Below are 23,031 nucleotides of genomic sequence, written 5' to 3'. Positions count from 1 at the left end.
TTGGACGGACTTATTAGACTTTCAATTCGCTGTCAACTTTGCTCATTTTCAGCCCGACGTCGCCATTTCGGACAGGTTATCGGTACGGCTAAATGCGTTTGAGGCCGAACAAGAAAAAAAAAAAAAAAGGAATGGGGGGGGTGGGAAATATCCGCACAGAGAATGGTAATGCTGTTAAATAGTTTGAAGGAGTATGATTGAATTACCTTAAACCGGTAAAACATCCCGTTTGACAAATCACAAGACGCGTCACATGACTAACGCTCAAACTACAACAAAAAAAATGACGGGAGATCAAAAAAGCTCTTAAAACTATCTAAAGTAAGAGATAAGTCATTGAAAGTGCGCCGTCAATGGTGCTGCCGGAATTCTCAAACTCATTTTGCATTCTTTGCCCCTCTTTTGTCGAAATCTGTTTAACATACAAGTTGCTTTACAAATTGCATTTTTCTATGAATCCCTTTCATTGCGACTGAGCCCCCTTCTGCCTCGCACCCTCCTCCTCCTCCTCCTCCCCATTCGGGAGACTTTCATCAGGGCCAAGAATTCATTTGCAAATGAAACCCTGCAGAAGTGCACACCCCCCCCGCCCCACAGCGAGACAGGATGCCTCCCCATTGTTCACGCAGCATGGGAGCGGCGGGGATGGTCGGCCGGCCGGTTGGTCGGGACCCCGGCCCCCCGAGCTCATCCCCGGGGCCGGGTCCCACTCCGAAGCGCACTCAAAGGGATTATATCTTCCCTCGGTGTTCTTCAGCGCCGCCAGACAGCAGATAACCGCAAAGTTGCCATGACAATAAACCCCCCGGCCCGAACGCCGGCCAACTATGCAAACACACGCCATAACTTTTCACGGCAAATCTCCCACTTTTGAAAAGAACATGCAGAGCTTTGCTTGAGAGTTAATTTTGGGAAGACAAATAAGAAAATGAAAGGGACACGGAAATGGAAAAAAAAAAACGGTCAAAAATGCAAGAAATTTTAGAAAACCAAACTAAATGAAGTGTGTGTAAGGAAAAATGATGAGAATCTGTCATGTACTTAAATAAATAAATTCAGCTTTTTTTTTTTTTAACCAAATGGGGTCACTATATTTTTGGAGAATATTTATTCCACATTCATTTCCGATATAAGGGTTTTGAAATTTAATGCAAATGTTATTTTTGTTAATAAGTCAACAAAAACATAACATTACAGGTAATAAGCTTTTTCTTCTCTTATTTTCTGATCTTTTTAATGTATTTCCAATTTTTGTACACGTGCTTAAAAGTTACAAGGAATTAAACGCTCATTACAATACAGTACAAATACATTATATTTTTTAACATTTAGTCACGAAAAAAGCTGACTTGAAATTGATTCAAATTGAATTCTTGTTTTTCCATTTTACAAAACTACAAGATACGTTTAATTGATACTTTCCATCAACCGACGTTCCTAGATGGCGACTTTGCGATACGTTTAAATTGAACAAGATTTGAGCACAAACAAAATTTTAAAAAAAAGAGGTTAGTTATATTAACAGCATTGTGTTATCTTTTTAAAGCATGTGAGTTTTAATCTACACTTTGTGTCCAAAGTGTGCTATTTTACTTGAGCAAACAATCAAAGCTTTGTGTCAAACTGTTAGGACAAAAAATAAAAATCAATGCTGGAGCACAGGACATGGCGCAGATGCTAGCATTAGGCTTAATTCCCAAAATAGCAGGGATTAAGTTCGAATTAAAATTAAGAATCAAGCTAAAGCTGCCGCGAGGAGGATGCGCTGTTTATGAATCATAGTCAAGAAGGCCTCAAAAAAAAAAAAAAAAAGACGAAGGAAAAAGAAGAAGAAGAAGGAGTGAAGATTTGAAGCAGGCGAGATCCTACATTGTGTTTTTTTAGGGGCGGCTTGGGAGCTCCACATCGCACTCAACACCAGATGGAGGTCCAGCAAAAACCATCATGGTCCAGTCTGGCCACGCAGGAGGACACTGGCGGAGCTGTGGTCCGGTGTCATGCTTAAGGCAAATGGAGGAAGGGAGGGTAGGGGCTAACACCCCCCAACCAAATGACAAACACTTTCTTGTTTGCAGGGGCACACAAAAAAAAAAGAAAGAAGAGAACGAAGGAGGGGGGTTGCCCTTGCCAATTCCCCCCCAGGGGGCCACTCTGATAGGGGCTAAATATTGATAAGAGCCTCACTTAAACGCTTAATAGAAGGAGAAAAAGAGTGTCAGGGCCTGGCTCGGGCCGCCTGCGGTTCCGACTAGTCGGGTCAATGGCGACCTGAAGTGGATCTCACTGGGCCCTGAACTCTGAGCACCCCTTACACACATACACACACACGCAGAGGGCCCTGAACCCCGGTCGCCCCTCACATGGAGGGACACTGGCAAAGGTTAAAACAGCACAGCACCAACACACACACGCACACACACAAATCTTGACACACTTTTTAACCCTCATTCTTTGGGGGGTGAAAAAAAAAAACATTTTTACAAATTCTAATTTACAAATCTATTTTTAATTTTACAGAAGCATCATGTTGAATCCAAGTGACATATTTTGCACGTGAGAGAAACTCAATAGTCTTAAGGCACATACTTAAATTAAAAGCAAGTTTCATTTGGGCAGAACAGTAGAATATTATAACACGAATGTGCATTTAAAGCAACTCCAGAAATGTGACATTCATAGGTTGTTTTAAATTGCACTTTAAAATCCACATATTTTGCACGTTAACACTTTGAATTTAACTAAGAAATGAAATTTTAACGACATAAGTTTTGCTCAAATATGGCTTTTTCAGTGAAAAAACATTACCTTTAAACTCCCGTAACTTTTATCCCCGAATTTATCTGCACTTTTATTCACAAGTATGACAAATTATTATTTTAAATATACACGTATCGACATGAAAAAAAAACTTCACTGATCGAACGAATCGGATCACATTTTTTACCATCAACGCAACATTTGACACGATTATTTCCTGATGATGTCATAAATTACGGCACTGTAAAAATCCCACTGTTTTCCTTTATGTAACCAAAAACGGACTTATTTGAGTCAACAATTCTTTTAACTGTCTGAGCGCGCGCGTGTGTGTGTTGTGTATGTATGTGTGTGTGACTCACGCTGAGTAAGACTTTTTAATATCTAAAAAGACGATGAGTAAACAGTCTTGTTATGTGCATAAAGAGGAATGCAAGCAAACACGTTCAGTTTGTACGATTTTAAGACGACAAAGAAGCTTTAACACACTTTTTGAATGCATTTGTGTGTGTGAGTGACTTCGCCGGGGTGGTCCGAGCCGGTTGAAAAGAGGCTTCGCTTTAAAACCCAAAAATAAAATTATAAAGTTTTTAAACACACACGTTAAGTTGCACAAATAAAAGTAAAAAAAAAAAAAAAGTAAGTTAATATAATAGGAGCGGCGATGTGTGTGCGTGTTCTTTAGAACTATGCATTAAAATAAAAAAAAAGTGAATTTATTAAAGTAGGAGGGATGCTGGTGGAGCGCAGGAAGAGGGGCCGGTGCTACTCACCATTGTGGCCGGCTCCGGGTAGCTGAGTGTCGGACTGAAAGTGTTGCGGCTTGGCTTGTTTCCTGCGCGACATGCTGGCTGGCACATGGGGCAAACACCAAGCGAAGAGGAGACGAGGAAGACCAAGAAGAAAAAATGAAACGAGGGGGCCCTCAAAATTTCACGCGCATCGAGCCCATCCAACGCGCATGTGCCACGTTATGATTATCAATAATGCCTCGCGATTAATCATACGGGAGGGAGGGAGGGAGGGAGGTGGACGAGGAGGGGCTGGTAAGGAAGGAGGAGGGAGGGGGGTTCTTTGAAAGGCGATTGGCACCTCGCCAGCCCCCCCTCCTATTCAAATGAAGTCTCTTTAATCAATTAGCTCCTGATTTGCTTTGCTGGAAGGAGGGACGGTGGGGGTCTTCTTCGTCTCCCAACCCCGAGGTTCCCAAACTCCGCTTGAGGAAGGAAGGAAGCCCCCTCCAGTTTTTGGTCACCTTGGTCTTGTCCCAACTGATAAATGTTGCAGAACTTTCTCCTCCTCTCGCGCCTCAAGCAGGTAGTAGTCCGTCCCCAAAACCAGAGGCTTAAAAATCACCTTTTAGCGGCACCCGGTTGGCGCAAGTCTTCCCGACTGCAAAAATCCACGCGTGCCTCCGTGCACTTCACTTTAATGGAGTCATTTTTGTGCTCGGATGGTCTATTTTCGGGGTGGTAGTTTTTTACACGCGAACACGTTGTCATCACACACCGCAAACGGCGAATAAACAAACTTTTCGAGAGGGCCCCGTGCAGCAGCGGGACAGCGGGGAAAGCAACGCCCATCTGTTCGTTGATTGGCTGGTGGGATGTTCAGTCACGACGCTGGACCACGCCTCTTTCCCCGCCTTCTTTTGCCTTTTTTTCATCCACTTCTCCTGTCGAACAAACACACCAACGATCAGCGGCGACAAGTTTTCATTTATTGTTATTTCGTCATCATAATCTCCATCATAATCATCATCTTTTGTTTTATTTTTAAGTGGGCTAAGTTAGTCACAACAATAATCATAATAACAATAATAAAATATATTAAAAATGTCCTATTGTAGGCAGGATACGGTTGGGTAAATTTTGCATGTGCAGCCTGGTGATATTTAACTCACAATTAAAATTATATTAATCAAAATGTCTGAATCAGCCGTCTGAGAACACAACTTGGGGGTTGCAATTACATAAAAAAAAATCTAAATATCATTATCGTTACTGTCTAGATCCTTTCAGGAGTGTTTAGGCGTATGGAGGGGCTGAAACAAGACAAACGCAGCCTCTCTCTCCGCGTGCTGATGTTGAGAAATGAAGATAATAACGTTTCGACGGCTGATGCCATTATTTTGCTCTTAATTTTTAAAGAGGAGCTGCGGGGCCAGGATGGATGTGTTCCCTGCTTGTCAGCTATCTTTTAGTTTCGACGAGAGTCTTTACTTATTCATGAGTTAACAAAAAAAAAGGAAAAAGAAAATGAAAGGAAGAACACCAAAGAATGGGACTCGCTGTGTCAATTGCACAATTATTAAAAAGCATAATTATAGACAAGCCATTAATTTGTGTGCTTGTGCTATGATGACAAAGTTAACATTGCAAAGGAGTGCACGGGGAGTGTTCTGCAATATTGTAACGTCCCAGGCGGGAAAATCAATGTGCAGTTAATTGATGTGAGTGTTGGTGTGAGATTGTAAACAAGGTGATTTGCAGCCCAGTCCAGCCGAGCAGAGGGATGGGAGGGGGGCGTGCGTGCGTGTTCGTGTGTGCGTGAGTCTTTTATAATGATCAGGGTACACGAACGCATCAAATTACACAAATGATTCATACAAGAACATTCAAAAAGGTTAAAGAGGTAGATGGATATATGATAGATACAAATGGATATTCATATACCTTGGAACAAATTTCTGCAAGGCAAGCCAAGTTGTTTTTCTTTTCTAGATTACAATCAATAAATCTTGATACATATAATGCATTTAATATTTGACAAAAACGTGGAAATCCCTTAAATTTTGACTTTGTCTGTTGCTGTGTCTCTAACCGGAAAGCCTCTTTTTTTTTCTCTTCTGCGTGATGTTGCATTCAACACGTGGTGGGCTGCTTTTTCTTTCAATGAACCCCCTCATCCTCTACCTCCATCTTAACCGTGCATGCGGAATTACAACGAGCTGGTTGAGACCCTCATCTGGGTCAGATGTATGTGAGACAGAGAGAGACAGAGAGAAAGAGAGAGAGAGAGAGAGCGAGAGAGAGAGAGAGAGAGAGAGAGAGAGAGAGAGAGAGAGAGAGAGAGAGAGAGAGAGAGAGAGAGAGAGAGAGAGAGAGTGTGTTCTGTCACCTGAAACAGAACAATATTTCAAGTTTTATCCTTGCATTACTGTTTCATTATCTGGTATTTTAAGTGTAGTTTTTCACTTATTTTTATTTTGTACTGCGTGATCAAAACAAAAGAATTCAATAATTCAATCAATAACTAATTACTTGTCTTTTCCTGGTCCAAATGACTTTTGAGTGGTCTTGCTTTAGTTTTTTTCTCAAGGTTGCTGTGTTCTTACAAGATTTTAGTTGGAAATGGGTTCTAAAAGTTAAAAAACACTTGAAGAAAGCTGGATTCTAGAGGTGCAAAATTCAAAATATGTTGAGTTGTACTATTCAGGCCCGCGACCCTTGACTATTTAGAAATGTTGGGAAGCAATACGAGTAAATGTCAGTAAATGCTTGATGATGAAAATTCGACTCTTCCATCTTATCCATTGAAGTTTGACTTACAAAACCAGTATTTTCTTGTTGTTTTAGATGCACTTAGAGAAAAGGAAGCATCTCTTTGAAGTTAATCCGGAATACCAAAGTCCTCTGACCCCCGTAGTAGGCCTCCTCACAAATATGAAGCGCAGCACGGGCCTCCGTCCTGACGTCCTGCACCAGGATTAGGAGCTTGATTAAAGGGATTGTCATAAGCCGGCCTCCTGCTCCTAGACATCGAGAAAATGTGTGACATCATCAAGCCACGCTCTATAGTTGTCGATTTAAATGAATTTTAGGTGAACAGGCGGCTGAAAAATGACTCGTGTTAAAATTCACAACCTGCAGCGGCGCAAGAGAATAACCTCCATTAATTAAGAGATCAAGCCTCTCTATTGTCCTTGAGCGTCACCCCCCCCTTTACACCCAGTTAACCCCCTCCCCACCAATCCCCACAAGCCCCCCATTGTGCCCCTTGACAACTTCCTGCAGCATCACCTGATATCAATGGCATCAATGGACCCTGTTTGTTGTTACATGATCCCCACCGCCGTTCCAGACGCGCACCCCCCGCCTCGTGACCCACCCCCCTTTCCTTTCAGTGGGGCTTGTTTGACGGAAAACAAGTTGAGAGGTGTCGCAGAGGTGTTACAGGTCACAACCACACACAAACCTCTGCACTAGAACACACATGCGGAAACATACATACATACATGCATACATACACACATACATATATATATAAATATTTCACACAATATATATATATATACACAAAGAAGAAAGATGGTATTTTTTCCCCCTTTTTACCCCGCTCAGCATAATATGGTAATTATATTATGCACGTGTCCCATATAATTATGGGAAAGCTTTTCCGTCTTTCTGCCTATTTCCCTATTCTGATACGACCAACAAGTCTGGAAAATTGGAGGGAACTGAGTCTTGGGTATCAAAAAAAAAAAAAAAAAAAAAATCTGCCAGCATTGACATGCAGTGTGCAAAGGACCTACAGTGATTATTTCGATCAATTTTGTGTCAGAAGTGATCAATTAGTTTACTGGGCTGTTGTGGCCATTGAATCGCAAAAGATTCGACCCGCAAACGTCAGAATTGTATGGCGGATATGCTAGCCAGTGATCCTCTGTGCTTCTACAGTACACTTTGGAAGCTTAAAATTACGATCGGGCCATGTCACCACAGCTGTGCCGTGCAGCGGAAAAGAGGCACAGGCCTTGGATTTAAGTGCTGTGTCAATCCGCATCTGCATGCTCCTCCATTCTCTAAATTGCTCTATTTTAGGACAAACAGAGCTGCGAAATGCGACGCCGTTTGTAATTGCCCTTTAAAAACTAGCAACATTCGCGCACACACACGCACGCACACACACACACGGGCGCAGTGTGAGGTCCCCATGTGTGTCCTCACACCAGGCGGCCACACACACATGCGCACACACACACACACGAGTACTTTCATATTTATGTACTTTATGAATGTAAAAGGGCAACAATGTAGTACAAGGTACAATATGTGTCTGTCATATTTTTTATTTTAGTGATATAACTTTATGTCATAATTGTATAACTTTTACAAATTACATGACCATTTTTGCAATAGTTTTTGTAATAATTAGATTTTGTCACTTTGTTTTTTACCTCTTCTTAGGATTTTCCCAATAAAGGAAGATTCTTTTTGAAAATGTTACAAAATATTTCCAATAAAGATAATAAAGCTAACTCAAAAAAAAAAAAAAAATCATACTGTACAAGAAGGTCAGACTTTGCCATTGCTCGAGTTGGATGGACTGAATTCTGCTTGAGGGGGCTTGTAAAGTTGTGAGAGTGTGTGAGGTGGTGGTGGAAGGGCGGGGGGTTGTCCGTCTTTATTTAGCCCACTTGTACAGGTCTTGTCGGACGAGCAACATTAGACAAGAAAGGTCCCTGATGACTGGCCAAAAAACGACCCGAGGGGAGGAACTCAATAAAGTCACCTCTCAGCCGCCCGTTCTCTTTTTCTCCTCGGCCTGTCGTGTCTCTTTTCGCTCTTCCCAATTCTCTCGACCCTCACTCACAAAATCCAAACAGTGCACCTTGTGGTGACTGCAGCAACAACTTATGGGAAACAATCCTTGAAAGTTTGTAAAGTTTGCATTGTGGAAGGTATGCAACTTTTTTTTTTTTCAAGCAACATAATTTTCCATTGATTTATGGAAAATGAAGTAACACTGGATTTTTGCAAATTTTCCATAAACAATGTATCTCAAGCACAAAGGTTTCCCCACTCCTGCTGTCTAAGTATATAAAAATATTTTTTTTTTATGATCACATGCACGTTTGAAGCACACACAGTACCACCCCCATCTTCTGCTGGTCCAGACAGGCTGGCATCAGACAACCCAAAGTGCCACTTTTCCTCCATCTTGCGGCTCACTTTGTCCTTTAAACTTAAACAAATACTGCCGCACCTTTCCTAATCCAATCGTTCGGATCTCGCAACACACACAAGGACCCTGCGCACATAAGCGGCACTCCTTTTCTTTTTCGAAGTTTGCTTTATTTTAAATGACTTCCTTTCCAATTCGGTGCCCTCCCTACTTCTGTGCAGTGAAGGAAGCCATGCTTATTACATGCTCAGGGGTTCTTTTTATCCAAATAGCTGCTTTTCTACTTTCTTCGCTTCTCCGTCTCTCTTTAATATTCACACTTAGAGTCCTTGGCGCTCACAAGATGGCTGTTTTCCCAGTTAGACTCCCCCCCGTCGTCTCTCACCCGTTGTTAACAGCCAAACGTGGGCCCGTCGAGTGTAAACAAGCACAAGAGGGTGGTGAGTGGACACACATATCTCCGCAAACCTCTCCAGGGATATGCCACCCTAACCGGGTGCTGGAGTAAAACCGTTAACGCTAGCGTGCGAGCGGCCAAATGCCGAGGGGGTCGCCAGCGGCAGTGTTTCCCTGCCACCCGCCAGCCCCCACTTTTTCCCTCCCCAAAAAACACACATACCCGGTGCTCACATCTGCTCGCCACACAAACAGAACCAGAGCGCAAGCGTATTGGCTCATCAAAGCTGTGAATGCAAATCGGAAGCAAAAACAAAGACTGCTGTAAAAAGCGTGTGCTTGCGAAACCAGGGCCTGCAGTCCGTATTGAAAGAAGATGTTGGTCACGGCACCTAATGGAACGTTTGCATAATAAAAGCTTCGTAAAACTTTTTTTTATACGATACTTTAGATTTTGAGCCGATTTCACGTTCACAGTCGACTATTCAACAAGGTGACACTTTGTTCATTTATCTGCACGGGTCAGCAAGTGTGACAAACAAGTTGGTTGCGGCTTAGCATAGCGGTTAGCCTTGCTAGCTTCAGCTATTCTGATCACAGATTTTCTTAAATAGCATTTCAGGGAGGATTGCAGGACTGGTGGTAAAGTGACCTTCCATCTTCATCATCAATGTCCCATAAGCAACAATGGCGTGATAAAAAAATAACTTTAAAGTGGCAAAACAATCGAGAGCTAGGATGTTAGCAAGAATATCATAATAATTGACTGCATCAAATGATCAATTATAGATCTTTTCAAATGTCTTAAAAGCCAATCTGACATTAACCAATGGGTGGTTAATGATTAATTATGTTCCAGAAAAAAAAGGGAAAATTTATTTTTATTTGCTAATTCGTTTCATCATTGTGTTCAAGCTTTCTGTCGTGCCAATATGACCCAAACAAGGAACGGATTCTCCCGCAATTATTGCTTTTGGCATATAAGGTGATTCTGTTCTGGAACCCTCTGCAAGTCCTTTGTTTGACCAGGTGACTGTGACACTTCTCCAGTGTGAGTCAATATCCGCCCAACATCGTCATTAGCATAAAGACTGCTGGCTCCCAACAGCCTATACTTAAAACACACTCCAAACATTCATAATGGACCACTAGCTGATGTACGCAGCCCCCTGCTATTATCGCAGGTGAGACGGCGAACCGCTTTACATCTTAATTACCGGCTAAATCGATCTTGGGCCGCACTTTGACTTCATTTATGACATTTGGCCGAGACTTAAGAATAGTAGAGAAAGGAGAAACGCCTACCCAACAAGTAACAAACAACAAAATGAAATTGTTCGAGGGAATGGTGGGAGATATTGATAATTAAAGCCACAAAGATGAAAACGCAAGTACATAAACGCTGTACACATCTTCATATTCTGAAAGGTAAAAGCAAATCCCAAACGTGTCACTTTGCTCTCCCCGCAGAGTGACGGATGACGACTAACGATGGACGCTTCATCTCGCCGAGGCTCTGTCATGACAGAGACGGATGACATCAGCCGCAGATGAATTACGCCGCGGCCATTTATCACGACGGGGCCAATGGGAAAAATACAAATGAACGATTAGCATATTTAGCCTTAATTAAGCGCCGGGGCAGAATAGATGAGCTTGTAACGGGGACCTGCGTGTTTGAACAGGCATTTGAATGGAGTCAAAGCACAAGGTTAGTTGCTAGAATATGAACACTAATTAGGGTTAATTGGCTAATTTTCACTGATTGTGGACGTCCTGCACCGTCAAGGTGAACAAGAATAGAGGAAATGAGCGTTTGACTAATGGCCTGGTAATTTGAATAGAATGGAACTCCACTTGTAAGAAACATGAACTGAACTCTCGTGGTTTTTTTTCATACATTTAGCATTGAGGGAATAGCTCCAATGCCTTGCAAAAGTCTTCACTTCCTTGGCTATTTAAAAGAAATTATATACTTTTAAATATACATATATACAAATATATTTTTAAATGTTTATATTAATAATTTATAACTATATATATATATATATATTTTTTTTAAAAGTCTTAATTTGTGAAATTAAATTCACTAAGTGTTTCATGATCTTTAAAATCTTTTTTGAAAGGGTTCTTTACCTGGATTAGGTGTACCTAATAATATGGCCGACAGCTGTATATTAAGGAGGGAATTGAGCATAACTAGCATCTGTCAGGAGTTGACATATTATCGAGTGATACAAAGCCGACGGTGAAGATGAAGAGGGGAAAGTCGGTGGGGAAAAAGGAGGTAAATGAATAAATGAGACAAGAGAAAACAAGGGGGAACGGATGGGTGCAGAAGGGGGGGTGTCTAATGCTTGGGATGGTGTGGGGTAGTTGCGAGGGGTGGGGGTTACTAAGGTTGCAAGCAATTTCTCTTTGTTATCAAGTGAAATGACTCCGCAAATATGACAATAAATCACGGCGGGAATCAATCTGAGAGGAGGCGACTGTGAGCCGCTGATAATGCATCAATCAATATTTAATGTTTGGACTTTAATTAATCCACATGGGCACCCGGCATTCTTTAAGTGACAAAAGGGGGGAGGAAGAGGCGGAGGAGGCCACGTTTGCATAGAATAGCTCTTATATCAAATGGAGACACCAGAGGCGAGTGGACCCTCATCGGTCGATGCGCTCGTGCTGCTTTATCACCTGTGCTTTCAGTTACAGGCGCTTGAACGCAGCACGGCAGCGGAAGGAATTCAAAAACATTAAGATACCAAGCTCCTTTGCAAAGATCTCTTTTTTTTTTTTAAACACACCTGTGCAATTTTTCACACCTGTTGCGCAAAGATCAATAGAAGCTCCAAATAATTACACTGAGTACGGTTGGACTCACGGTTAGCATTAGCAAAGACCAATAGCGTCCCATAAGCGATACATACGTGATTCTTTGTTATGTACAGCTCAACACGCACCACTTGGTCGATACACAACTGACAAATAATTTGCCACAAGTGGAATAAGATCGTTTTGCTGGATCTCCACCTAACATACTTATGTACAGAATGCTCCCGGGTTAGCTTAGCGCTAGCTAGCTGGTATGGCCGCTGTCCGGTAGAGTACAGCGAGGGAAGCTGGAGGTTAAATAAGTTCTTTTAAACGAGAAAAGAAATCCCCTTCCTGTATACAGCGAAACTAACCACACAATTTCCTGCTTTAGTGTAACACCTTTCTCAGTTTGCTAGCTGGGATGCAACTTAAGAGGGTGCACCCGTACTTCTTCGTCTGATTTGAAGGGGTTTATTATCAGTCGCAGAAATCTCTTATGAAGCCGCTCCGATCACACCGACATATCCCACAGGTACTAATTACCCAATTCGCTACTCAAAAAGGCTTGTGGGAGAAAAAAAAATCATGGGACTCGACTGACATTTGGAAGGCCTGCACTGATAATTAGGAAACTGCTGAGAAGGAGGTCCTCAAGTTGAGAATCTCGCAAGACTCATCACCTGAGAAAAGTGTCCAGTAGGTCAGCGCAAGCAGGAGAGATATCCCGAGTTTTTGGACAATTATTCCGAGGGTGGCTTAAAGTGCGGATAAAAGGCTTACTGCAGTGATATTCTTGACCACATGTAGACTCTATTTGATGTCCCTGAGATTGAAATGTCTTTTATCTGCAAAGCCATATGGACGTGGGCCGTCTGTTTCAAAGTCCCCCCCCTACACCCGAGTAACACCCCAAATGGAGCATGAACAAGCAATTTGTGGGAATCGGCCTGCGAAATATCAGCGGAAGCCTTTCGTTGACTTAATGATCACTCGGGGTTCAATGATCTAAGCGCTGTGTGGTCATATTCATCTCCAACGGGAGTCCCAAAATTGTGATGAGCCTTCCGGGAGGGGCGAGGTGTAATTACGTCAAAATGAGTGGAACAAAAGATTTCTATTTTGAAGGTGGTAGCTTAAGAATTTTGGGTGGAACTTTATAAAAATCTAGATGACAAAGGGCTGTTGGACAAAGTGGAAAAAAAATCGACACTTTTGCCATTTCAACACCACCAATGTGTTGCAGAGGAAGGCCGAATGGAACAATCTGATATAACTGACATTTATAACAGTTGTCAAGTCATTTCCTGCAGCCGTGGTTTATGTTTTTGCAATAACCTCCATGAATGATGTAAAGTGATATTATGATACTTCCTCCTGCTTTTATGATCGGACTTTTCTGTCGTTTCTCCACACAAAGTCTCCACTTGACGCTGTCGGCTCTGATTTGATGCAAATGAATACCAGTAAAATGGGCAAATAAACAAGTCATTTTTCACTGCTGTTTTGTTGTTGGCCCAACACCATAAGCCTCTTATTTATTTATTTATTTATTTATTTATTTACATTTTTAATTTATGCCCACTTTAACCCTCAAGGTGAAATGTGCCAATTAATTTTTTTACAATTTTAATTTATGCCCACTATATCCCTGAAGGTGACATGTGCCAAAAAAAAAAAAAAAAAAAAGGCTACGAACAAAGTTAACTCCACCATGGTGGTATCTTACAATGGGTCAGTGTTAGACACAAGCGAGAGACAGTTGTGAACTGAACATATCCAATTGGTCACGCTCATTAAAAAAAGTCACACTGTAACAAGCTTGACTGAAAATGTCGTTATTTTCTGTGATTTATTAGTCAGAAACAGAAATGTTAACATGGATGGGCCAAAAGGATGTTAAAGGGAGTCTGCTTCAGAGTTCAGGAACCTCCAATGTAGACCACACAGACACACACACTATTCTGCCTCCCTTTAAGGTCAGCCATGTCAAGAACGTTTGTCTCAGGGTCAAAGGTGCATCCGGCAAAGTTGAACTTGGGCCATACAATTTTTACGATGTTTCTATCAGACTCGAGACATCTTCTTGAGCCCAAGCAGTCCTTCCGACACTTAGCAAGTCAGACTGTTTACCACAGGTGACAGTACACCGTCGGGGGTTAAGTGCTGTCTCGCTGGACAAGAGCCCGACAAACAAGATTTAAAGCTTCGGCTGACCCCCCCGGCTGACCCGTCCTGCCCTGAGCTGAGAGAGTTTCACTTTGTGCCTCGTAAAGAAGACGGGGCCAGGTTCAAGCTAAAACGGTCCGACAGAAACGGACGGCGTGCGTGCTGATGTCATTCGCTTTATTGGTCCCTTGATGAATTCTTCTGTCGATATGCGACACCTTTAAGAACGTGGCCTCAAAATGTTAATTCCATGTAAAGTCTTCACCTTTCTTTGAATTGTAACGGCTTCCTCCAATAATAAAATGTAACCTTCAAACCCAAACTATTCTTCTTGGGTCTTTGCATTAATCCATCCTGAGGCGGTAAACAGTGACGCTAACAACATTTAATTCCCTGGCTTCTTCTTGGAAATGTGTATTTCCTCCGAAATATCTTCAAGCAGATGGAAATGTGCTAGCATGGCGGTAGGGGATAAATTCAATCTGACTAAGATTATCATGCTTTGATTGGAGCCCAGATTAGGATTGCAGTTGGGCATTTTCAATAATTATTCTCTGCTTGAATTAAATGTATCCTCTTAACACGGAAAAACATACGCTGGCTGGAACATCTGCACCATGTTTTAATCTTCAAATATTTATTAAACCGCGCAGGAGAGCTTGGCTTGCGGAGATAGTGATGCGTACTGTCTTAATGGCAAGGATCAAGACAATCCATTTGGTGGCTAGAAGATGGATTACCATTTGAGATCAATTATATTTGCAATTATTTGAGTCACAATGAAATTAAAATATGGAAAACTTTCTTTATAAAAAAAGTTGAGTTATACAGATGCAGTTTGAAAAAGGATTTTGATACTACCTCAAAATTCATAAAATCACCATTTTGACTGATTCCCCCAATGTCACTTTGGTGCTATTTATACAGAACGTCAACAGGGGGAAAAAAATTAAAATGTGAGTTTCAAAGAACTTCTGACATGACCCCAGGAGGCCTATTGCGTGTCTTGCCATTTATTAAAAAATGCAAAAAAATAGTAGCTTGAAAAGGGCATCTGAAAATTTCCAGGTCAACTTTGTTTCCCAGTGTGTGTTTCGCCACAAAATAGCAACATGGAAAAAATTTCCAGATTTTCCAGCCAAATTTGACCTCTGAGGCAAAAACTTTTTCTCATATTGAATTTTGACCTTATCCTTGACACAGCCAAAAATCGGTAAAGATGTCTGTGTTTAAAGCCAGAGTGAAAAGCTTCGACGACTCGAAACCATTAAAACAGCACGACTGAAAAATGTGGGAAAATTATGCCACTTCGACACAGCCGTGATTTCAAACATGTCCGCCGCTTTCTGTTGACAGCTTGTATGGCCTCACAGATGGGATCGTTACATTACAGCGTCGTCGGGTTGATTTAATTGACGTTAGAGAAAGGCATCTTTCTATAGCCAGCCAGTAACACGGACAATAGAACGCAACTTATCTCCTGTCCCGCCTGCCCCGCATCAAACGTCCATTGTCTTAATTGTCTGCGGGACAATCCCAGCCAATGAGGCTTGTTTGCCAACAGCATTCATCCTCCTTCTATTTAGAGGTGCGCTCCTCTTCCTGTCGTGAATTAGCCCCTCCCCTCAGCCTGTTTAAGCCATCATTGTTCTTTTTTATAATCACTGGCCATTTAAATAAATCTCAGGTGGTGATCCCCTTCCTCACCGAACGTTACCTGCCTCCACAATAGCTTCACTTTAACAAGAATTGACAAAAGAGAGACATCGGGTCAAGCTTAATACCTCCTCATCCAAAGCCGATTCTATCGCCGATTCTCTCCTTCTTATCACCGATAGCGTGTAATTCTTTTATGCTTTAATAAAGGGCAAAAATAAAGCGATTAAAACGTGGAAAACATATGTTTTACAAGTCATTAAACGACTCGCCCTGCTGTGGGCCTGATTTGCATGAAAGCCCTTCACGGGTGTAAATAATGTATTTATTTTTAAAGAGATTCTCTCACTGGAAAGAAAAAAAAAACATCTCCATCTGGTCAAGTGTGAAGTAGGACAGGGTGAGATTAGAGAATGTACTACTGTGTTATCTTATCTCAGCTTAATGTCTGCACAATCAATTCTCCTCCCAACAAGTGGTTCATTAAAACGCTATGTTTTAATTCCGCTAGCACGAAAGCGGGTTATGGATTCAGTGTAGCGTCATAACGGAACTTTGCTAAACTGTCAAATTGCCTCCAGGGGCTCATACATGAACTCAAGTTCTTCAAACAGCCAAACGGGAAGTGAAAATGCTTTCGTGAGTACACTCTGATCCCAAGTCACCATTTTGTTATGGTTGGAAAAGAAAAACATTTGGATAGAGAATTTCCAGGTGTGCTTTACCTTTACTGTCTGTGTCATTTTTGCAGACCAGCCACAGAGAAAAATGTCAGCAAAGTGGAGAAGAGGGAAAGTAACATTAGCTTAAGCTAACCTCCATCCACCAATGGTGTCACATGACAGCTTCACTTATAACCCCCCTAAACATCCCATCATGAATCTACGTGAGCCCGCAAACAGGTCAACACCGCTTGCCTGCCGTTTAGCCGCTCGTCCCACCTCGCCATCAATAATTCATCCAGATACCGCTGCCGGCTGTGTTCTCACGCCGCCGGCAGACGCCTAGAAGGGCCGCGGCGGCATAAAGCTGCCGGCTGCCAATACGGCGTCATGCTCGGAATCGCAATGGCCCGGGCTCCAGGTTCCATCCATCACGCTCGGCCTGTCGGCGTACGCCTCAAATAATATTAAAAGCCCGAATCGTAAATTTCACTGCGGTGGTGGGGAACGTCGTGTTATTACGTGTCGGAAACGGGAAGCGTGGCTGAGCATTTGCCGTGAAGTGAGTGGAACAATGTATGGACTCCAAAGGGGAAGGGGGGGGTTGTCTTTGCTGGTGGTGGGGGAAACTGGGTGGGATTTGTGGGAATGCCTCCTTAGCAATCCCACAACACGAATTGCAGACACACCCTTTGGACAGAAAAACCTGGACGGTATCAACAAGTGCAAGCTGCAGGTTTTTGTTTTTGTTATTAATTTGCCAGGTCAGGGCAACCTGGAAGCGCAGATGAAGAAAAAGATGAGTTAGAGTAGAAGAGGCCAAACATGTGCTGTTAAGCGCAAGCAGGCTGCGGCGTGACATGTTTGCAGTCTTGTCCTCTTCAGATGTTTGGCCCACGCCGATTCACTTCAAACGCTTCGCTGATAGCCCTCGTCTTTCTCCTTGACTCTTCATTCCTCGTTCGACGAGGCCACGTCCACACAAACACGGCAATTTAGTTTCCAAAAAAGATTCTGTTGTCTGTTTTTTTGTTTTCTCCCCCCCCAAAAAAATAATTTGGTTGTTGAAAATGATTTCTGCTAGAATTGGTAACCAGGCAGAAATCTGAACAGGTGGTGTGAAGGGCCATTTTGGTTCTTCCCAGTTGAACTTTTCCCCCCAATTCCATGCAGTTTACAAGAACATCAACATGAGGAAAAGCTGTAAGTGTAAGCTTTTACAGGCAGTGTAAAAAGAGGCTACACTGAAGCTGGAAAAAAAACGCCAGGTTGACTTTGTCCTCCTATTTAGTGATGGTGGCCATTACGCAGAACAGTGACACCACAAGATGGCCGCCTTTTTTCGTCAATGTAAAAAAGACTTCGACTACTCCTACCTGTTTATCAGCAATTTCTTTAGAATTTTTTGGGGTTTGTAAAATGTTGTTGTTTTGCGAACCCCTGAGATATTCATTTTTGTACTGTAGAAAACATTCATTAAAAGTTTTTTAAAAATCTAATTTATATTAAGACAGTACATATGTGAACATAAATACTGTATATAATTTAAATTATTTCAGATTTTTAAAAAAAAAATTAAAGCAAAATTTTATGTGTCAGTACCCATTGTGTCCATAAATTGAGGACTACCTATACCAGGTTGGCCGTCATTTCTGGGTCAACCTCTCATCTCATGCCAGTGCTATGTATACAAATTGTCAAGTGTGAAATATCAGCTTTTACAGGCAGTAAGAAAGTATTTGATAATTCTTCCTGGAAAATAGAATGTCTGCCAGTGCGGGCTGTCATCACTCCCTTCCCCGGACGTATTAAACATGACAGCGCTTTGCGTGTTGGCCAATGATGAGATTTGATCCACCATGCTGGATGATCCTCACCTGATATCCTGCGTCAAGGCAGATGCTTAAGCAGGTTAACTTTTAAGTCCTAAGAGGCAAGGACACCCATGTTGCCCTCTCGCAATGCAATGAAACTGGCTAAGCTGGTATTAAAGTTGAGCAATGCAAAGTGACGGCATGCGAGGGGGTTTCGTCATTCCAGCGAGTGGACTGACAATAAAAATATATTTTTTTTTATTATGAATTCAGGGCAAGCTGTAATTAGAGGACACTTATGGCTTTCCTCACGCAAACGCCGTGTATGGAGTGGATGGCGGGCGAGGCTGGCAAAAAAACAAGCGGCGATAATTGACGGGACATCTGCTGAGCTGCAGGTGTCTATTACTTCACCACTTCACCGGCATGACCTCACCGGGTGACAGACGGCTGTTTATAGCAACAGAATAAGAAATATGTCAGCCATAGCTGCCCTGTGCAAAAAAAGAGCAACTCTTCATGATATGTATATATATTTTTAAAACATGTTACTTTTGGGGTAGATAGTCCTCCATTTTGTTGAGGATAAGAATATATTGGGTAATTAGGAGCTCCCTTGTAACCCCCTCCATGGCCACAAAGTGAAATTTTAAGGGAAGTATCATTTGTTTCCAGTTTCCTCGGCGCTCCCGGGCCTGCTCTGAGCTCAGACCCGCGTTGATTTATGGCCTTTCAAGACACAACCACATCTGACGGAGGAATAATTAGAAGGCTTTGAAAATGCTACAGTTTAGGGCCCTTGTAATGAAATTTGTAGGCCCCTAGCTGTATTTTGCTAGGGTGGAGTCGAAGGGGAATGAGGGGGCAGATAAGGTGAGCAGTGCACACCGTAATTTTGTTTTAACTTGGTTGTGGGAATATGACATGGAAGGGGACTTTGTGTTAAGAGAGTGGGAATTGCAATAATGTGATGAATCAAGTTGAGTCAGATGAGTTGACATCATTATTTTTTACAGTATGGTGATTTAAAAAAAAATATTGGAGATGGGAATTGTTGGAATCAATTATATTTCTCTACAATGGAGCGCTAGCATTAGCACTCACATTAACACAGATGCATTTAAATTAACATGTATGTTTCTGGAGAACCTTTACCAGATCATCTGATCATATTAATCTGATCAATTCATCTTTGTGGTGAGTGAAAGCATCCCGGCTGCAAGGCGTCAATTACCGGGCAGCCGAGCGCCGCAAAAGTCGTCCCGGGCCAGGGCTCCGGGAGCCGTGTAAAGCGGGCTGGCCCGGCTGCCGTGCGCAACACAATACAGGAGGAGTTCCAAGGCCTAACTCAGGGATGGGCTGGCTTCCAGGGTGGAGGGGGGAGCACGGAGTGGGAGGAGGGGGGGGGGGGGGGAGTGCTGCGGGGCCTCCCCACCCCTCACAGCTGCTCAGGTTCTCTGTTCTATTTTGTCAAAGTACTTATCGCATCGCAAGTGAAATGACTATGTCAGATAAGGCAGCAAAGAAAAACAACAAAAAGAATAGCGGCCATTACAGCTGCCAAACAACTATAATCTTGTCTATGCCATCAGAATGGCAGCTTTTTCTATTTTCTGAGGATATTGTTATTGTGTTGCACAAACACACTTTGATCATCACGGCTGCTATGGACTGGTCATCGGCACTACACAAAAGGAGGGATGGCCAAAGTTTTTGGGAAACTTTGTGAGACACGCTACAAGCAATGCAATATATGGCTAATCGAGTAAAATGATTCAAATTCACAGAAGTATCAATATTTGTGAGGAAATATAAAGAAAAATCAAGTTGAACTATATTCTTTAATTAAATTAAATGTGATTAAAATTGCAAAAAAATAAATAAAAATAATATATCAAAATCTTTGATGGATTATATTTTTTAAATGAATTGAACCATCAGTAATTTTAAACTAACTTTTTTTAGTGAATCAAATAGCATACGATTTTCTATAAAGCTTTTTAACCTGTTTCATTTTAAACAATAGTTTGAAAACACAGATGTCGTGAGATTAACAGAATCAAATTCTGTTTGAAAGGTAACTAAAGGCAGTGCAACAATGGCTGACTTTGTGGACTATAGTGTACAAACACCTCCACAACCTTCTGATGTCTCACATAAGTCAATTTCGCACTTAAGTGACCAGACTGACGCAAACGTGCATAAGTCTACTCCGCATGGTAGCGCAACACTTGATTGGACATGTATGGAGACCCCCAGTACCCCCAGCCCAAGCCCAAGCCAAACCCCTTCCCCTTATTATTTTTTTCCCCCCCTCTACATGCAGCCGGCCTTTCCGCCGCTCACTTTCTAATCAGGCCAGGGGAGGGTTAAGAGGACTGAAGAATCTTACTAGGATGTAATCCCGTCCAAGTGGCACTGGTTCTTTCTTCTCTCTTGTTAAGGGCTTCTTTGTGAGGCTCCACAGCTCGGAGGCCCGGAAGGGAGGAAAGGATGTGCAGTGGATGTGGCATTCGGGGGCCTGGGGAGAGGCGGAGGGGAGGCGGGGAGGGCTTGAAGGTAGCGGGTGAGGAAGAATTTACACTGACAAATGCGTGATGTCATTGAATGAACAGCAGCCTGGCACCACAATTCAATCAAGTGGAATCAAGTTGCGTTCAAAGTAAACTCTTGTGGTCGACTTCAATGGGCCATGGGAGTGAATACTTATGACTTGCGCATACGTTTAATACTGTATAAAATATACATAACTTTTTTCCACTGCGTAAGGAGTATATTTAAGCGGTTTGGTGCTATATGATGTAACTTGGTTTCCAGGTTACAGTAGCAAGAGGGCAGCCAAAAACAGGCAACTCTGATGAGTCAGTGACTGATTATTTATTGTAATTTCTAAAAAACATTTAGTGAAACATTAAAATATGCGGTTATTATTATTACTGTTCTAAATTATTTTATTCTAATTAAATTTATTTATTTACTTTTACTAAGATACTGTATTTACTTTTATTTATCAATGTATTTGATCTTTTTGATATATTTTTGCATCATTTCCATCTAAAAAAATCACTGCAACTTAAAATGAATCGTGGGATTGCTGTATGTTCTAAATCTAGTACACATTTGTATGTTAGTGTATAATGGTTTGGCTGGATATCTAAAAAGTGTAACGCAATACTATGTTATCATGTGGAACATGTTCACAAAACATGCGATGAATGTGAATGGCTCCAATTAAAATAAGCACACTTGGCGCCCCAAATTCAAATCCATGTTTTCCCTTGCACATCTGTCCCTTCTCTAAAAATGAACGACTTATGCATCCATATTGATACATGTGTGTATATCTTCTTTATTGGAGCCTGTTTGTATGACAGCAGTGCCACTGGACCATCTGTGCACACTGCGTACAAGCGTCTGAAGGAAAGCTGCCTGCTTAGACAGTGACGGAATGGGTGGGGGCTCGGCAGGAATGTGGGCCCTGTGTATTGTTTGTAAAAATAAACCATGTGGACAAAGATATTTGAGTGGAATTTATATTAAACAGCTGCAAAAGCAGGCTTCTGTGAAGACCACACCACGCGTTTCAATCGGATCATCCTCAAAAGCTCGCAATAACAACAACTCATTTCCAGTACAATTTGAGGAGACAGTTCAGAGGTGTGTTGATAACATGTCTACTTCTGATTCTGTTTTGGGGACGATCCAGTCTCATGCTAATGAGCTACTGATAACCCCGCCCTCAGACGCTAACGCTAATCTATGCTAACACTTCCAACACCAAGTGATGTAATACTATCCATAGTTCCTCCAAAAGTTCAATTCTGAGAAGATTCTAGATGATTAACTTTTCAGAAACAGTCTCACATGCTTACTTTACTTTAATCAAGTCTCGCACCATAAAAGGCCAAAACCAATCTGCTCAAAACTGAAATTATGCTAATTACCCAAAGGTTCAGTAAAGAGTTTATTGTCCGACCAGGGGCGTTAAATATACGTTAAAACGGGCTGTCACAAAATCAACTTTTCATAATACGTGAAGTAATTCCCATGTAGTCGTTCACAGACTAGATTGTCTTGCTCAAGGACACGTCGAGATTACATTTAATCGTTATGAGACGGGCTAATCTAATCCGCAGGACCCCCCCCCCCCGAACATATGAAAGGATCCGCAAACACACGAACACACACTACATATGGTTCCCATGCAAACAATCTGCGATAACCGTCCATGTGTATGTGTGTGTGTCGCGTTCCGCAAAAAGACGGAGCTTTGCAGAAAGGGACTGGATCCCATTTCCCAGGCCGGTGCCGGACCCCGAGGGCACAGTGTGGAAACTGAACTAATTGCAGGATATTGGTGCTCGCTTGATTAGAGGACAACTTGGAATGCTTGGTCTGTGATGTAAGCAGACCAAGGTGAGACTAATGACGGATATTTTTTTTTGCCCGCAGAGAAGTCTGTCCGAAAGGCCTGCGGCTCTACGATGAAGCCTGGGAGCTTCCTGTATGTCCACAGAGGATGTTGCTAAGCGCTTGTGGGCTTTGAAATCGGTTGAATTAACGGCATGAATCGTTGGTGTTGCGCACTTCTAGGAGAAGACAACCACAAAAAATATTTTGACGGTTGTCGTTGCACGTATTTGGTCATTGCAACATCTCGTGGCAGCAAATAGGATGAAATAAAGTAAGACTTGAGTCATCCATTTTGTCTGATTTCTGTCCCGTAATGCAGATTGCCACCTTTTGTTTTGGTGGCCCTCCTTTGTCCGCACTTGTTTGTTTGATGTGACTTTTCAAACGACAGACACCATTGAGTGGTGGGAGTGTTGTTCTGCCGCATGCCATTCACGCCTGCTGTA

At 42.2% G+C, this 23,031-nt stretch overlaps 1 protein-coding gene across 9 annotated transcripts in view; it reads right to left on the bottom strand.

The window, feature by feature from the left end:
- Positions 1-23,031, bottom strand: part of sall1a (spalt-like transcription factor 1a) — a 121,707-nt gene that overhangs the window by 6,946 nt on the left and 91,730 nt on the right. For 3 of the 9 annotated variants that reach the window (XM_068650498.1, XM_068650497.1, XM_068650502.1), the window contains 2 exons: positions 6,309-6,511; positions 3,531-4,432 (listed from right to left, as the gene is read on the bottom strand). In XM_068650498.1, coding sequence (XP_068506599.1) covers positions 3,531-3,603 — 73 coding nt within the window. In that variant the 5' untranslated portion in view covers positions 3,604-4,432; positions 6,309-6,511. Of the gene's footprint in view, positions 1-1,869; positions 3,460-3,530; positions 4,433-6,308; positions 6,512-23,031 lie in introns of those variants that run through there. The other 6 variants (XM_068650501.1, XM_049718815.1, XM_049718816.1 and 3 more) reach the window with 4 other exon arrangements.

Source organism: Syngnathus scovelli, chromosome 4, assembly GCF_024217435.2.
Source record: "Syngnathus scovelli strain Florida chromosome 4, RoL_Ssco_1.2, whole genome shotgun sequence".
NCBI lineage: Eukaryota > Metazoa > Chordata > Actinopteri > Syngnathiformes > Syngnathidae > Syngnathus > Syngnathus scovelli.
Note: the sequence above shows the minus strand (reverse complement) of the source record. Positions and strands in the feature narration are given on the sequence as shown.